This window comes from Anopheles coluzzii, chromosome 2 (genome assembly GCF_943734685.1).
Source record: "Anopheles coluzzii chromosome 2, AcolN3, whole genome shotgun sequence".
In the NCBI taxonomy this organism is placed as follows: domain Eukaryota; kingdom Metazoa; phylum Arthropoda; class Insecta; order Diptera; family Culicidae; genus Anopheles; species Anopheles coluzzii.
In genome coordinates this window covers 24,190,763-24,209,339 of record NC_064670.1, presented here as the reverse complement: position 1 = coordinate 24,209,339, position 18,577 = coordinate 24,190,763, and the positions used below count along the sequence as shown (strand labels likewise).

Here is an 18,577-nt window from a genome sequence, read left to right as displayed (position 1 = left end):
CTGCAACAGGATTCTTTCTTTCAGCCCAAGTAAATTGTTTTTATCAAATTAAGCGTTTTTTAAGCATCGATATTTTTATTTGCGAAGCTAAAAATCCGTCGCTTGTCTCGGGGTTAGGAGAAAGAATGAGCATTGTTCTCTCCTGCAGCTCCGATCGTAAGCGTTCGAGAATACTCGGCCCGATCAGTGTTGAACGTTGACCACACTAAACGCGGGCCGTGTCGCCCTCTATCGATAATTACTGGGAACAACACCTCGCGAGCGAATCGGTCGTTAATAATAATTAACACAGACCATCTTGGTTTAATCCAATCCTCATATAAATTAGGATCTTGATGGTTCACTCGAATTCTAAGGCTAATCTACTGTAAATCTTAGTACTTTTTAAAGAATATCAGTGGCTTACGTCAAACATTTCACTCGAGCACATTCTCTTATGAAGCTGTCTTTAAGAATAGATACGGATCATTGTTTAAAGGATTTGGCAAGAAAATGTCTAAGTAAGAAGATTCTTCCTAAGCTTCACGTTGATTCAAAATGGTACATTGAAGAGTCGGAACACACTGACAGCCCCATAATTGCGGATGTAATTTCAATAATTATTGAATATTGTTTAAACTACGATAGATTAACATCAAAATTGTAACTCAGAACGTGTCATCAAGTTAGTAAGATGCCACCAGCAACAAAATTCCTTGCACCAGAAAATAGCAAATAATAACCCCATACTTGGTTTGATTAGGATGGATAACATATTCCGCAATAGATGAATTCACAGAAGCATCTTAGTAGAAAAAGAAAGCTAACACCATACTGCAGTAATTTATACTAAGCTACACAACAAAACGTATGAGAGCATACATTCTCCAACATTGGAATCTCGCCATCGCCATTGCGATGAAATACCGGTATCATGCATTTCTGTGGTTTTTCAGCAACAGCTCCATTAACGCAAGAAAACCTCAAACCCTGCTCGTTTGGAAAATGATCCATAAAGTTTCCCCCTTCCCTCCCGAATGCCAAAACCGATCTCTGACACAGTCTGTCACGCCAGTACGCTGCTCTTTTGCACCTTTTATCACCAATAGTCCCGCATTTTGGCACGGTTTCTTCATTAAGTGTACCGATAAAAACACGACCATGTCGACCTGCTAGGTGTTACATTAATATCAAGAACGGCGGTAGAACCGGAAACAAAAGAAAGCAACACATACGCTTCGCACACACACATACACGCACACATACATTGCAATACATAAAGCAGCGAGCAATGGAGGCACCATCATCGTCATAATGTTACCTCACTTGGAAGCTGGTTGCAGGACAAATAAAATCAACGATCCTGTTTATTCTTTACCAACATCGTAACGCTGCTTGGCGCCGCTCTTGGAAATAAACACGAGCGAGCACACACACATACACACCCCAATTCGCGTTTGTAAATGTTGCTCGTTACATTTTATTTTAAAACTGTGCCAGGCTCGTGAAATGTTCGCTCGGTAAAGCTGAAAACAAATTATGTCTCTGGCACACGCTTCACCGCCAAAGATGCCAGCCCAACGATGGCGTAGAAAGAAACCGATCGGGGCTGGGAAGGGAGCAACACACTGTCCAGGTCTGCAGCCCTTCCTTCGGTGCGCCAAACATTACAACCAACAGTGCGAATGAATTACGAAACAAAAGGTTATTAATAGAACAAATTGCACTGACACTGGAGCGCTACATTTGGCAGCGGGCAAACAGGAAACAGTTGGCCAACGGGGAAAACCCCCTCGCACGTTTCAGAATAGTTGGCCGAACCGGCGATTGCCACTGGCCAAAGGCCGCGAACCAAAGTCACAAAACGAACTACTACAAACGGCCAATGCGGCGCACGAACGCCAAACCAAACCCGACACCACGCAGCTGGAAAATGTTCGACAAAGCCTTTGAAAGCTTTCCCCGCACGATGTTGGCCGGTGTTGGTGTGTTGTTTTTCAGCCTTTCAGCATTTACCACCCAGCCACCATCGCCGGCAGATAGACCACGCCGAGCAGCCGGGGCAAAACCCAAACACTCTTTAATTTGAAATTAATTACTTGAAAACTCAACTCGAGCGGCATGGCGAACCGGCAGGAAATGAAAAGTCGTCCGGTCGATGGGAAGGAAATTACGCGCTTTTTGACTTTCGCCGGTCGGTTCCGACCGATGGATGGCCGACTTTTCCGAATGGTGTAAATGTTTTCCACCCAATCCCCCCTGCCTCACCCCCAGGATCGAAGGCCCCGCATGGGTAGAGGAGGCTCGAACAAGGGGCAGGAAGCAAATTTATTCAACTCTTAATTTAATTACACTTTAATTGATTTCCACTTTCGTGGCTACCGGGTGTGGTGTATGAGGGCGGCCGGGTGGAAGGGTAAGCATTCCGGATGTCTAGGCACCCGGAACCATCGAACGGTAATGGGGAAGGATTGCGTTTTTGATCAAAAGATTAAAAACGTTTGCCATGAAAACTTTCAGCCTGGCCAGTGGAACGGCATCGGAGGGATGCGTCTGTTAAAGCGTAACAGAGTTTATTCAGATATCATTCCTGTTACTATTACAATGGACATTTGAATGTTTCCTAACCTTGTTTTGTTGTGCTCTATGTTTGTGTATTTCAGTTCCACCGAAAATTACGCACGTCACATCCGGGGGACATCTGCAGGTCCGGAAGGGTTCCCCGGTACGGCTGGAGTGCTCCGCCACCGGCAACCCGATGCCCAACATCACCTGGACCCGGAAAAACAATCTGTTGCCGAACGGTAAGGCTTCTGATGGTTTATGTTTGTCCTGAACCCTTTTGACCTTTCCAGAGACGGCGAGCAAATCTTATCGTTGCGTGTGCTTTTCTCTCTTTTATTTGCCGATCTGGCCCATAAATCTCGACACCACCGTAGGCGAGGAACAGTTCACCAATCCCGTGTACGTCATCGAAAACATGGACCGGCACAAGGGCGGAACGTACATCTGCACCGCAAACAATGGCGTCGGGCAGGTGGCAACCAGCCAAATTATTCTGCATGTACTGTGTAAGTAATGTCTAAAAAGTTGTCCCATGTCAAACCTCCGAAGCGTTGTTTTAATGGGAAAAAAAGTTCAAATTACTGTTGTCAAATATTAGTGGTCAATTATTCAAACATTTCACTGATTTCTCATGCACTATGCATCAGATAAAACTTTTGTTTAGTGAACTGCACTCCATCTGATCACAGCGAATCTGCACTGCAATCTAGCCGTGTCAATTACCGCCCACAAACTTCATCAACTATTTTCATGGCAACCAACATACCCGTGGTACAAAAAAAAAAAACACCCCTATTCCACCTATTTTTGGAAACTAAAATAACTCGCCAAATACCCAGAGCTAACCTTATGTTCCAGTAGTTCCGCGAAACAATCTCATCATCGCCCTTGAACGCCGGACAGTGGACGTTCGCTGGACGGCCGGCGACGTTGCATATTGGTTGTGTGCTGAAAATGAATGTCCTGCTCTTTTTTGTGTAATAGTCAACGTGCAATCTCCTTGATAGAGCACGTGGCAATTACAAGTTGCAAGATTACAAGACTGTCGTCATCGCGCTTCCAACGAGAGCAATCAACGATGGGACTGTTTTTTCGTGTTATAACTTGACGTGTTCAGGGGAAAACTTCATTTTGGCCTTTGTATGTCAGTGCTTTTAGAACCACCCGATTGCTACTGTTGCTGCTCATTTCTGTGAAAGCTTTTGTAACTTTTTCGCTCATTTTGATGAAAGGAAGGTTTTTCGGTGTGGAAAAGTCGAGAAAAGATTTGCTATTAAACGAACGGACCATGTCTCCACGAAAAAGCAAACATTGTAAGCGTGTAGCATTAATGCACCGCTCGACCGCTGTAGACCGCTTGATACCAAATAGAGTCATGACGATACATTTCCCATCCATTATCGCACACGAAACAAACAAGACGCTGTTTAAAGTGATTGCCGTTGCAACGCCAACCGGGAGTGTGCCAAGCAACCATTAAGCTTCTAACGCGTCCAGCTACGCCTGATGTGCCCGTTCGTGCGCTTGTTACTCCGTCCGGTGCAATGCAAAAACCACTCGCTCGTTAAAATCATACCTTCGGTCGGGTCCGGAAGAGTGCCGCGTCCCAGGGCACTTGACAAACGGCCTCGAACGGCGTCCGCGTGCCCAATACCGTGTCGTTGCGTGTTGCGTGCGCAAAAAAAAAATGTCAGAATTTAAATGTTTAGCTAGCAGTTGTTTTTTCGTTGTGTTTTGTTCCCCTTCTTCGTAAAAGCGTGAGTGAGTACAGTGACGGCGACTGTCAGAGCTATCGGACTGTACCAGTGCGGGCACACTGTCGGAAAGTTTTGAAGACACACGGCCACAAGTACAAATCAGCCCCCGGCGTGCCTAACAAGGTGCTCCCCCGGGGGGATCCGTGCAGCGCCCGCAAGCATCATTGACTGCAGGTATGGCGTTCCGTATTAATCTGCATATGCAAATGCTACCGGCCTGGGCAGCAATTTTCGTCCTGCCCCGGGTGGAAGATGACCCGAACCCAAAACCCCTTGCGCCTTGCCGAAGGAGTCCCGGGATCGGAACAAAACCGTGCATTTATCACATAATCAGACCGTACCACGCACATACACACACACACACACACACAAACACACACACACACACAGCGAGGGAACTAGCTACGTTGATAAAACCCTTTCATTATTTTTGCTCCCCAGTGACCGGAGTGGCACCGGCGGTCAGTTCGTGTGCGGAAGGTGCGGAAAGGCATTCGTGATAAATGAGATTCCATTCCCAAGGGTGTACTGTTCGCAATCCTGCACCCGGAATGGGCTCTGGTCACACGAACCCGCACGGAGACATTCCTTGGCGCCGGGGGCCGACGGGTTGGGAGCGGTAGAACGCCAAAGTATAGGTCGAAATTTTTCCCCTTACCTCGCGTACACAAAGAAGCACACACACACACACACACACACGAACAGGCCGATTCGATCTTCAACCCGTTCTCGTCGGTGAACGTGACGCCGGGAAAACCAAACACATACATACAAAAAAAACTACTTCTCACGCAGGTCGTTCGCGTCGTACACCACCACCGGTCGGATGGGCGTGAGGGCATGAGCATAGTCCTCCACAGGGTGGTGGACAGCTAGAAAAGGATCGTCAACACACACACAGGCTGAACGGTGGTAAAAAAAAAGTTGCAGCGTCGAAGATAAATAAGGTGAAAATAAATTGGAATTTCCACAGACCGGATACGGGGCAATAGGGGGTTGGAAAATGCTCGCGGCATTGTGCTGCATAAGTGAGCCCCTAACTGCAAAGCCCTGGGGGTTCGGGAAGGTGGGGAAGCCACATGATGACAGATTATGGCGGCACGTACCGAGTTCAAACGAGTGTTCCAGTGAGCGTGGGGGGAGCGATAATCATCCGACAGTTTGACCCTTCATCGTCTTCGTTCGTGCGGTTCAATTGGACCCGTGTCCCTTTTTTAAAGCTCTCCTAAGCTGCGGGAACAAAACTAAAACAACAAAAACAGCAAGTTCACATTCAGTTGCACATAAAAGAAAACGAAGAGCAGTTTTCAGTGGCAGGTTGCATTACTGGAGGCTTTTATTTTACGCCTCGCAAGACACGTTTAATGAATGGCTTTTGGCCGGCTTTGGCGTGTGTAAGCGACACTGTGTGTTTCCTGCACATCTGCACACCGCTGCACAGCATTTATTCCAATCACGCTCGCCCCTCAAGTGGACGGTCTCATCACTACACCGCTGTTGAATATCCGTACGGCTGACGAGCTGGGGGTAAAAGCCGGTTGAAATGCGACTTTCATGATGAAACAACAAATAATTGTAATTTTTATGGGCTTCCGTGCGGGCGAGTCGTTTATTTCGACCCCCCCCCCCCCCCCCCCCCAAACCCCCAAACCGGTATGGTCCCTGTCAGTGGTTGGCTTTTTTTGCACACCATTCTTCTGGCCACGGTGCTACTTTTGTGTGAAATCGAGCCTGTGTGAAAATAGGCTTTACGTTCGCAAACCGGCGCGCTCGGCGAGGTGCTCCGCCATTTAACTACGTCAAGGTGAAAAGACAGCAATTTCCCGACATTCCCCTGGGGATGTCGCCGTACACCACACGGAAGAGCGCCTGAAGCAGAGGAAAGTGTTTGACGGTGACCTTGTTCGTGACAGAGGAACTTTTTTTTTTGCTGCGTTTCTGTCTTAGGTTTTTGTTGTTTTTTTTTCCTGCCCGTCAGGCTCAATCATTCCCACAGTCTGCTCCGTCTGCAGCACCCAAGGGAACCAGGTGTAGATTTGAATTATAGCACAAGCGTAAAATTAAGCGCTGAAATCCGAGTGACAGCTGCTACCTTTTTTCCGCCTTTCTATTGCTTCTTTGCCCCACAATGTTTCGCCCTCCTCGTTCCATTCGTTTGAAAGGAGAAGGTTGTGTTGGGACTTATAAGCAGGGAGTCAATTTTTAGGAACAGATCTAGCAGGGATCGCTCCGTTCGGTGCGTGGTAACGAGCTCTTGGCACGGAAAGTCGATTTCACTGTGTGCTGCTCCCCTTTTGCTCGTCCAAGGCAAGACTGTCGGGTGTCTATGTGCCGGCCCGCATACGGCATACGCTGCTGCGAGTGCGTGAGTAAGCGTTTTATTTTATTCACATTTTATTATTTCGCCTCCATGATTCCGGCACCGTAATGTGATGATGGGTTCACAGCGATTAGCAATTAAGATAAAAATCAGACTGGGTCTTTTGGGTGTTGGGGAAGGTTCGGCACGATACGGTGGAAGCCAGGCAGGGTAAAGTTTCACACCCTCAACGTTTGTTTGTGTTTGGCCACCCGGGGGATGGGCGTGTGGGATCGTTTCTCGGTGCTAGGAATCTCTATTCATGCTGAATACTTTGAATTGCTTTCGGCACGAATTGATGTGGTTTTTCAACGCATTTGCATACATTGTTGTCTCAAAAGACACGAAAGAGAGAGAGAGAGAGAGAGAGTGAAAGTGCAGTGAGAGGAATTAAACAATCACGGTCTTAGGGACGATGGTCAGCACACGTGTGTAAATCAATCGTTCATTGTTCTGCCACCGGTGCAGAGGACTATAATGGTTACTTTGTCGAACGACGGCTTACGCGGAAGCTGCTTCGCTGCATTGAAAAGAGCTTTCTGCCCATTAATGTAACTTAAATTGAGTTTATGGTACAGCGCGTGTTATAAAACCGTCATAAACCCGACGCTACTTAATGCTGAAACAAAAGCCTTGCAGGAAATTTCTACAAATCACTTCCTATTCGAATAAAATTTACATTCATTCTACCCATAAAGGCTACCACTCGACTTTTTCACTCAAAATAAAGCAGATTTATCGCATCGCTGGATACAGTGGCAGCAAAAGCATAAGCGAGCGAACAAGTTTGGCACTGATCCAGCATGGGTTTTTGCTTCCGGCCAGCTTTGCAGCGTGAACCCTTTTGCTTTTAAAGCTATTTCTTAGCCCAAACCGGTGCCGTTGTCGGTGACCATTTTCTCGGCCTTCATCCATCAAACGCAGCACAGGCGCTTTATTTCGCCGAACCACGCACTTCCTGTTGGCACGCACTCGTACACTCTAATTATAATACTCCTTTTTTTGTTGGGAGATTTTTGTGCCTCGTTTTGTTTGGAAAGATTTACGGGCCCGGAGCCTTTGTCTATGTCTGTTCTGCTTTAAGGTTAACTTTAACCCTCTCCTCGCAGAAGAGGGGGAGGAAATTTAAGCAAGGGTGCGAATGAAGGCAACAAAAAAACAAACAGAAAATTAAGCGCCCCGGGGTGGAAAATAGGCACAGAAGGCACCGAGAACAAGTCCATTACCTTTATGGAGCAGCATAAAATTATGCTATTTCCTATTCGTATTTACCCGGGCGTGGGAAGTGTCGGGACCTCTACTATTGTTCTCGTTCACTCTCGGACGGGTATGGAAAACAAACTTTAAGAACGAGCGAGTGAGAAAATGTGGAAAACCCCTCAAACGTGCACGTACTATACGTCGAATAGACACGCCGAGCGAAACTTATTGACCACGGGCTCATTGTGAAAACCTACCACGGACTACGTGGCCATTTAGAAACGACGGAGTGGGGGCAAACGAACCCCCACAGGGGGGAGAAAGCAGGATGAAACTTTTACGAGCATTAGCTTGCCGTCCCGTTAATAGGCAACTAACACACGCGTCACCTTCACCCCGAGCGTCCCTCTGCACGCCGAAGCTCACTCTATGCTGCGGTTTTGTCCTTCCGACCTCGCCTGTTTGGGGTTTTAGTTTCGGCCAATTAGCCATGCGATGGTCTCGTACTTCCTCCACCGATGGCGACGGTGACGACGGAAACCCTGCCAGCGGCTTAGCTTAGTTTGGGGGGGGTAGGGAAATGAGCGAAAGTGAGCGTGAGGTGTTAGCGTCATTTGACATTTGACTTCCTGATGATGCCACTTGGCGAGTGGTACTGCCGCCGCACGAACTTCCGGAAACTTCATGGAACTCCCCAACGGCGCACACACACACACACATACATAGACACACCCGCGGGCATGGCTTCCGTATGAGGTACGCAGTCCGGTAGAAGTGCAGTACAGTCACAAGTTTAGAATTAATTTAATTATACACCAGTGGTAAGGTTGATTGTTTCCACCTTTTCCGTTTTCTGCTCCCGTGGCGGTTTGTGAAGTTTCTTACCGTGCTGCTTTCCCCCCCCCCCCCCCTTACCACGGTTGGCCATTTGCATTTTCGTGCATTAAATTCAATTTTCCTTCACTCACTGCTGCTTGTTGTTGCGGTTTTAGTGCGCATTTCGTTTGAAGTAGTCCGGAAAACTCGACACCAGCAACCCGCAACCGACACAGGGGAGCGTGGGCCCTCTTTAATGCTTCATAAAAGCGACTAACAGCCAACATAGGGCGGAGGGGGAGTGTTTGTGTGTGGTTCAATTGAAGGCAAACAAGCGTTTATTATAGCAGTAGTTTTCGTGAATGTGTCCGCGTTGCAGCATGATCGTTTCACTCTTGAACCAAAACCACACCGTTCAATGGTATTTTAATGTTGTTCGTTTTTTCTTCTCTTTGTCTCTCTCTCTCTCTCCCGTCCTCTTCCACCATTCCAGATCCACCCGAGATAAGCGTCGAGAATCCGACCGTATACTCGGGCGAGGGCCAGGAAGCGATGCTCGTGTGTATCGTGCACGGTGAATCTCAACCGGAAGTAAGTAGTTTTCCGCGCCCGCCCTGGTGCGTCACCAAGTGCTTTGGTGCGCTTGCTGTTTTCCGTTAACTAGCTTACATGGTTCTTGTAAGGCATTAACGCTTATCGGCAGGATTTATTATTTCCTTTTCAGTTATGTTTCTCGAAACGCGAACTTTTACGTTTGTTTACTTTTTCTCTGAAAGTGTGCATGCAATTAGAGTAGACGGGCCCAGTGTTGAGTACCCTGTTAATGAGTAATGCTGCAGTTCTTTGTGTTGAACTTTATAACACTTTACTTTTATTTTAGTTTCAAATTTAACACGCTCTCTTGCTCGTTTTGTACGCTTCCCAACGCTAGCTAAACCACTGTTTTTACTATTTTTACTTTTTTTATTCTTCTTCTTCCACCATCTCTCTTTGCTATCTGTTTCTCTCTCCTTTCTCTCTCTCTCTCTCTCTCTCTCTCTCTCGCTCTCTCTATCTTCCTCTATTTTTTCCTACCTCTCTGTGACTCTGCCTCTTGGCCACCACTCACAACATGGTCCTTTCTAACCACGCTGAAGGTACTGTGGCACAAGGACACGATGCAGATCGATCAAACCGAGCGGCACGTGATCGAGAACCGGGGCGCCCGCCACACGCTCATCATCCGGAAGGTGCACCCGCAGGACTTCGGCAACTACTCCTGCATCGCGGACAACCAGCTGGGCAAGACGCGCAAAACGGTGACGCTGACGGGCAAACCGAAGACGGCCGTCTTCCGCTCCGTACCGAACAGCCAGTGGAAGGACAAGTACAACATCTCCTGGATCGTCGACTCGCACTCGCCGATCGAGGAGTTCAAGCTGTACTACCGGCAGGTGGACGGGGACACGCTGCAAGCGCACGACGGCATCTTTCTGGACAACCGAAAACTGCACCATAGCTATGCGGGTGATAATGTAAGTACGCAACCAGTGGTAATGCACTTGAAATCAAAGAAGCAGGCTTGTTTGGATGGACTAGAACTCGTCCTTTTTGTGCACGTGATTGCCTACACCGTAGGCGCTTTCGAGCTCTTACTAGCTGAGCTGTCATATTCAATAATACTGTCATCATAAATGTCAGTTCAATTTGCTTTCCAATCGTTATCGGATTGTGTTTGTGTACGGTCTGTCTCGCTGGTTCCTTCCCTTCTCTTTCTCTGTGCGACTCATCTTGTTCGAAGTTGGTTCCCGCTGCTATCTACCATTGGAGATGACATTTTCCATAGGCCAACTCCAACCGCTCCAAGTGCCTCCTCTAGCCAATCCACACTCATCCCCACAACCGCAAAGGGCATGGAAGCGAAAGAATTAATTCAATCCCATCTGGTTCTTTCCTTTTTTTCGTTCTCGGTGCGATTCCATTGTGCGTCACATTCATCATTCGGGGATCCTGCCGGCTGGAATCGGGGCACTGTGACGCTGCCCATGGAACGACCCTGCTGCCGCACTGCCGTTGGATGGAAATTTGCGGTTGAATATGGCCTCCGAAACGTGGCACAAAATGAACGGCACCAAAAAAAAACCCCTTCACACTCACTCACACCAACGTCACCATGACAACCTTCATCTTGCCATCAAATCCCGCAATTTGTACGCACGGAATACCAATCGAAAAACGATGTCACTTCTGCACGTTGCGATCGGCCTTGCTGTACCAATACAAACACACACAAAAACATGGGACTACGGCTATCTACACACAATAATGCCACCGTCACACACAACAATAATGCCAACTAACGCTCGGCAGATGCTAGACTACAACCGGAAAATCAACTCGTACGATAGCTACTCGTACAACAATGGCTACCACAATCTGCACCACAAGTGGTCCAAGACGGACTGGCGGGACATTGTGCTGCCGGCCTTTCCCTACTCCCACCACTACACACAGGGCATGAGCTACCTGATTCGGGGCCTCGAGCCGGACCAGCAGTACGAGGCACGGGTACAATCCAGGTAATTATTGATGAGTGATCATCCAGATTTCCCGGGCTCGGCTCGGTCCTTCGGGACACACTAGAGTGGAGTGCACCTTTACGAGCCGCCCCGTTGAACCCTCCTGCGCCCCACTGCACCTTCCGTGGGCTTGCAATACTTTCCTGAAACCTGACCCTTGGTAAGAACCTTTCTTGGTAAATCTTCCTTCGAGGAGCTTCTATCGTGCGGAGCTTTAGCTTTTATAATCCGATTCCTGCCACAGCGCACCACAGCGGGGCACACGATTCGATATGGCAGAAAATTAATGGTTTCTGCTTTCAAACATTACCCACCACTGCAAAAACTCTTCCCGTAGCAGCGATGGTAGCTCCTAGCTTCTCAATTTCTAAAAGCCTCGCACCACCCGAGCGCATCACGGGAATGGCACACAAAAATTGACAATTGAAGACTGCTTCATTGGGCTTGCAGGCTCACCCCAAAAAAAAAAAAAAAATCACGCCGCTCCAATGTTCTCGTCCCGTAGCGTAAGCCTCTGTGCACGAGCTGTTGCTTGCACATCGAAAATCCAATCTTGTCGTACGAAAACAGGAGAACATAATTCTCGCTCTCCCATCGTCCCCTTTCTCTTGCCTCGTTGCTGTGAATCCTGCAGGCAATATTCATGTTTGCGTTTGGTTCCAGCTAGCTTCTTAAGCTTGAGGGATATCATACCGTGTCCGAACACGTGATCGAGTGACATCGGTACGAAGATGCTAATCTTCTTACTCCTGTAGGGTAGAAAAAAGGACCCCTATCCAGCCTGCGGGAGATTGGATGTTGCTCTTCATGTGAATAAAATTGATTGCTTCTAATCGATTTTTAATAATGGTGTCACTCCTGCGGGACTCCTTTGACGTCGATACAAAGCCCCGGCACGGGCGAAACGTTCTGTACGATTGACGATGCAGATGCGCTTTCGTGTCGGAATGGTTTGCCCCCGGGAGGGTAGCCCTAGAATCCTTATGCTCCCACACAGCATCTAACGCGCTTACCGGTGGGAATCTGTTCCAGACTTCCCAGTGGCTCGTAAGCGGATAAAGCACTCCACGCTGCGATGGGACGTGGGCGGCCGGGTGACATATTCTTAAATTGAAATTTAAATTAAATTTATTTTAATCAACTCACATCCCGGTAAATCCATCGTTTTCTCTGTGTTTTATTCTACCCTTTATTCGCTTGCTCTTGCTACGAATCGGGACGCTGGCTGGAACCGATTTTCCACCGTGATTAAAACCCATTACCTACCGGGTGTGCTGGGGATGGTGGAAAATCGCACTTTGCCTTCGCTCGACAACTCGGCTCTGCGGTGGACATCTTGCCGACTCATCCCGACACGGTTGCATCTCGCGCCGTCGATAGGAACCGGTACGGTTGGAGCGACTTTTCCGAGAGCTTTCTGTTCACCACGTCAAACACAGGTAAGTGGATTGGGCAATGTGGCACGAACCCGGGGTAAAACACACCGTACACCGAGGGATGAGGCGTTCCCTTTAGTCGATGCAAACACTTGAGATTTTCGTACGAAAAACGAACTTACGGCAAGAGGAACCCCTTCTTACAAGTGTTTACGGTGCGCTTCAGTGCCATTGATTATGGTTGGTTTGTTCGCCTGCGAAGAAGTTTGTTGATCTGTAAGCGTACTGGGTAATTTCCCGTAGAGTAAACACACCGGCGAAATACTTTGTGTTTAATTTAAAAATGCAAAATACTTCACCCATTTCCAATGGAAACTGATTACAATTTTGCCGTAAAAAAAGGGAAGGAGCCCTTCAAGAAAGGACACAAAAGCAAATCACTTAATTAATTTGTTGCTACACTTTACTTTTTCTCTCTCACTCTCTCTCTCTCTCTCTCTCTCTTTCTCTTGTTGCAGACACCGAAATACGTGATCTGAGTGTCACCCACTACAGCTCCTCCAGAGCGTCCGTCATCTTTGCGAGTGAAATACGATGCCTGCTGGGCGCGCTGGCGCTCGTTGCCGTGTGCCGTTTGGTAAGCTTTTGAAGTTGACCCTCCTTCTCCTAATTGACGTATCACCGGCGCACGCAACATCACGGCGAAAATTGTGCCCCGCTGGGATGGTGAGAAGGGTTGATTTGTGATTGCGTAGCCAATTCAGTTATCATCAACACTTCAAGCACGAATTAGGTTCCCTTTTCGGTACAGTTGCTAGAGAACTTCCCCAGAACGATGGGCTCCGTTTTTTGGAGAATCATTATGAATTTATACGTTCGATCGAGCGCAGCTAGTTCACCTACCACCACTTTTTGTAAGCACAGAAGAGAAAAGTTGGGTAGAAGGAAGGTAGATTTATTTTTTTGTCTAGCAAAAACCAAACCATACGTTACTTTGCGCCCGGCAACAAGCAACATTATATAGCAGACAGCCTCAATGAAAAAAAAACCAGAAGAGGTATGAACGCAAAGAACAACAAACCCCCAAACTCCCAACACGAAAACGCCGAACGCGGGCTGAAATTGATTAAGCTGGAAGGACTATATTTTTGGATGAAATTTAATTTACCCTGATAAAATAAACAACCACTCAAATTAAACCTCCGGCCACGCCACCGGGCAAAGATGGCAATTTCAACAATTACGCGACGACGACGACGATGATGGCAATGATGTTGATGATCATGGTGACGATCGTGGTCAGGACCTTTTGCACACCTGACGGGTGCCACGTCCGCTGATGGCCCCGCGAGCACTGCGCGCACACAGGTGGCCATAATTTATTACGATTCGCCTCCCCCAGCGGGAACGGGCAAGAGGACGCGCAAAAAAGAAGAAGTAGGTTAAAGAAAGAAAAAAAACAAACGCTCACTTCTCTGCTCGGCTATCGAATGAAAAATTCAACAAAAAGCACTCCAAAAAATAGCAAAAACCTCTGAAATGATGAACTACCAGACGGGTGAGCCAGAATGGCAAAGGAAGAGGGGAAGAAAACAACAGCGAGAAGCAGAACAAGCCAACCATTGCGCGCGATGAACAAAAGTAAGGAGCAAAAATTAAATTAATTTAATTGAAATCACACTCCCGTTGGCGTGCGTGCGATGGCTCCTCTTCCCAGTCGCCGCAGCCGCGAGACAAGGGCAATGTGCTGCTCGTTGGGCTTTTATTTCCTGTGAATGATTGCTGCGTCCGGAAAAGTGAAAAGCTGTCATTTCAGATCTGGTGCTTACAGTGCCACGCGAATCACATTGAGCACAACAAAAGGGCACGCTATGGTGCAAGTGTACAATTATTTAAACGTCGTTAGGGTAAAAATGACTATTGATATGCCCCAGGCCAACAAGCTGCACAAAACTTTCGAATGGACGCCGTCCTGAATCATGTCAAAACATTGCATACATTCAGGCGTCCAATTAAAGGATATGCATGCCATTAAACGGAGGACATAATTCCTAAGCATTGTTTGTAACGCTCACCACATCCCCCTGTAGGGCTCAATCGAATGGCCAAGGGTTTTGGTTTTGGTGCTTGGCCAAGGGGTTTTTTTTCTACTGTTATGATGCTCCATTTCAAATGCTGTCCAACAAAACTAGCCCCCTCCTTGCACTCATTTGCGGATGCAAACCATTATGAGCTTATGAATATGGAAATAGTCATCTGTATCGACGCGTTTTTTGTTGTTGTTGTTGTGACGGTTTCGGTCTCCCCGGTTCCATTTGCAGCCGAAGCATATTTAGTGGCCGGCAATTAAAGGTATATAAAATACAATCATTCCCATACTGCAGGTCAGGAACGCGGTCGGTAGGCGGATGGCCACCGCAAATCGACCCAGCAGTTGACCCCAAAAAGGATGCTAAATATGCATCACGCGCTTGTGTCGATTCCATCCACCTTCCCCCTTGCTGATTGGGGTGGATTTTGTAATTAAATTCAACGAAACGAACTTCAACTAATACTCTTTTGTCGCAGCTCGGACCGCACTCCGGGACTGGGACCGGTCCCGCCGGAACGGAAAGGCGCATCCAGCTGTGTTGCTGTGCTTACGCTGTACGCTGGTAGGGGTACATTACTTTTATCGTGCTGGTAGGGAAATAACCACCCGGGTGGACCTATTCATGCGACAGCCGGCCAACAGTCGGTGTAATTGGTAAAACTGTGGATCTTTATGACGGTGCGGCATTTGCGCTCGTAAAAATAAATCGGTGGAAAAAGGTGTTTGTACCGTTTGTAAGTTTACAGTATTTTGTTTGTTTGTGTGTAAAACGAATTTTACCCATTTAAATTGACTTCAAGTCTCAGTTGGGTCAACTGCTTATTCCGGATCCCCAGTGTAACAAACAGGAGTAAAACTTTCCTTCAAAGCTATATCAACAATCATTCGAAGGTGTTGATTTTACCAGTTTGCCCGTCAAATACGTCAAACTCGTTTCAAATATCTTGCACCATTAATGTCTTCCCCATAATCGTTCATTGCGATGCACGACCCATCATCACAACTGGGAATAGACCAGAAGGCTACAGCTCCGGCAGCTTGTTCGCCGACGGTCAGCAGCAGCAGCTGTTCGTATCCTCAGGTCCCAAATGAGTTTCACGGCGGGCTTACCACTCACATCTGGAAGTCAAACAAAAACCGTTCCCCCTCCCCAGGACAGCTGTGCTCAGTGGCACAAAACTTTGCCGACCTTTCTTGGCGAACCATCTTCTGTTAAGGCCACTAGTAAGCGTCGCTGGCGTGAAGCTGGCGTTCCGGAAGCGCTTTGTTCTGGCCCCGTTTCCTCCCCCAACTTTTTGCTAGGTCCAAATTGGAATGGTTGATAGGAGCATGCACTCGCCTTTCTTTCAACCCTCGGGTTAGCGCCCCCTTTAGACAGTTCAATCCGAAACGCTATCCGATTGTACGAGCCAGTCAAGCAACAGGGCTTACCGACCGACCGAGCGTATGTTTGTGTGTGCGCGTTTGCGTTTCGGCTTAACCGAGATACAAGACAGCACCGCACGGGATTGACTTCCCTTTGCCCCTTTGTGTGTTCCGTTGCGGTTTTCTTTATGCGGCGTGAGTTTATCTTCAGGCCCACATTGATTAGAGCGAGCGGTGCAGCACTTGCGGAGGCGAAGGCCGAGCGGAAAGTTTCACCAACATTCAACTTGACTCGGGCCCGACAAGCAACAGCTCCCTTGAGTGGTCCTCAGGCTGGTGCGCCGTTTACGGTAAAGGCAAACTAAAGCGAACCGAGAAGTGGAAAAAGCGGGAAAACATCCTCCAAATAAGGAAGAAAACCAGACAAAACTTCATCCACTTCTAATCCACTGGTGGTGGTGGTGGTGGTGGTGGTGGTGGTGGTTTTCATTTGCTCGAACCACACAAAAACGGCACCTAAGCGGGTGGTCAGAGCATTGAGTTTTATAGTGAAGTGTTGTCGTTTTTTTTTTTTGGAGTGCTTAAATTATATGCCACCAATCGAAGAAAAGCGTCTGGCGGTGGTGATAAAGGAAACAACAACATCATCATCGTGCTGGCTGCATCTCATCATGCACATCATCGTCGCGTTTCGTAATCTTGTTGTGGGCGAGGGTGAATGTGAAAAGTTTTCAAGCACACACTTTTCACAAACCACATGCACCGAAAATGCAACTGCCAAATCCCGCACCGCCAGCTGGCACCGCTGAATGGGGGCCCAAGCTTTCTTTGCGCAAAGTTTTGACTGGCGGAAGGCGGAAGTTTTGCGGTGATGCTGGTTCACCATTTGCATACCGATTGGTAGGGTATGAGGGCGGGTGAGGCCGCGGGTTAGCAACTGTTTGTAAAGTATTTGTTTCTGGTTTCTGGATCCCGATCGTTCGAGCAGCGCAAATGGGTATCGTTTGTTTCCGCGTACGATTGAGTTTATCTTGTACGGGTTGTTTTCATAGTTTTCACAGCAGCTCACCGACATGCGGAAAACACTTACTGTAAATATGGATGTGAATGTGCTGCAGAATATGTTCCACTATTTGGACCGGTGCGGGCGTCCAGTTCGGGTGGAACTTTTCACGGAAGCGTGTGTAATACCCTGATAGAGGATGGTATTTAATGGGCAAAATGAGTGCGGAAGTTAGGACAAGCCGTTTACATGAACTAAAGCGGCACAGTGCTAACGAACGGAAACCATCTTCTTCAACGAGCGGAATAGAGAATAGTTTAATGAAGCGAATGAAGCAAGCAAACACTAGGAAACATGAAACTGAATTTGTTGTAAGTCATAGCACGGCCCCCCATACACCGTTTCGCCCTACCTGTTTCTGTACATTTGCTAGCGCCTTAGATGTGTATCCTGTCTGTGTTGATCATGCTTGACCATCGCCCACCTGAGTAGGTGGACACAAGCCCCCTCCCAAAAAGAGAGTCGTGTTACTATTTGTGAAAGAATATTTATTTACCCCCACGGAAAGGATGAGAAAATGTATTTTATTTACTTTCCCTAGCAAATGCATAGGAGTCGTAGCAGGTTATGTAGTTGACACGCATTAGCAAAACTGTGCATTAGCGGTGCAGAAGGAACGCAGGCAACACCTTCCTTTATCGAATGCCCACACCCAGGGGCAGAATAGGAAGCAAACCGAACATGTTCACACACTCTCCAGCTCAATCGCGCTCGATCGCGTCTGTCTCGCGTCTTTTCCCTCCCCTGCTGCGTGCAGTTTGCTGTGCTAGTAAATGTAAATGTTTAGAGTGTAATAGCTAAACCGAGGAGAAACACATGATCGACAAGGACACACTCACTGCTAGTCAAAAAATATGGGCGCCTGCAGTGCTTCTGTTTCCCGGTATAGGTTAAGATCATCCAAAATTAAAGTGAAAGGGCGTACTTCTTAAAATCACATCCTCCTAAGTGTATTTAGTGTGTGTAAAGAAACCAGTCCGGGGCGTCATGTTAGCTTAATCACATGGTGTCACCATCCAATCACCCTAGCATACAACGAGATTCATTGCAGCAAACAAGACTCAATCACGTGGCGCTAGAGTAGATCGTGCAATAGGGAGAGGAAAACTGAAATCAATGTAATATTCCCTTTCCTAACTTAACAGTCGCCCAGCACACGCTACACCATGCCATGGACATTTCATTTCCCACTACAGGGAGTAGGAAAAGGGAATGAAATCATACTATGTATGGGGCATGGTGCAGCCGATTCAAGCAAAATCATGCGAACAAAAGTAGCGAGCGAAAGAATGGGGTGGAAAAGGTCAGCAAAACCTACATGAGTAAAATGATACAAAACAAACAACTCTTTATATGATGACTTATACTTTTTATGATACCTATTTAAATAAAGCGAAAACAAAACCGAAACATGATTCCGCTGCGGTGTGTGCGATGCAAAGAAAAC

At 47.5% G+C, this 18,577-nt stretch overlaps 1 protein-coding gene across 4 annotated transcripts in view; it reads left to right on the top strand.

The window, feature by feature from the left end:
- LOC120947720 (hemicentin-1-like) overlaps positions 1-17,967 on the top strand; it is a 97,890-nt gene extending 79,923 nt beyond the window's left edge. For all 4 annotated transcript variants that reach the window (XM_049607995.1, XM_049607994.1, XM_049607993.1 and 1 more), the window contains 7 exons: positions 2,643-2,783; positions 2,919-3,050; positions 9,170-9,267; positions 9,813-10,190; positions 11,026-11,234; positions 12,615-12,673; positions 13,129-17,967. In XM_049607995.1, the coding sequence (XP_049463952.1) occupies positions 2,643-2,783; positions 2,919-3,050; positions 9,170-9,267; positions 9,813-10,190; positions 11,026-11,234; positions 12,615-12,673; positions 13,129-13,259 (1,148 nt within the window). In that variant the 3' untranslated portion in view covers positions 13,260-17,967. The remainder of the gene's footprint in view (positions 1-2,642; positions 2,784-2,918; positions 3,051-9,169; positions 9,268-9,812; positions 10,191-11,025; positions 11,235-12,614; positions 12,674-13,128) is intronic.
- The last annotated feature ends 610 nt before the right edge of the window (positions 17,968-18,577 follow it).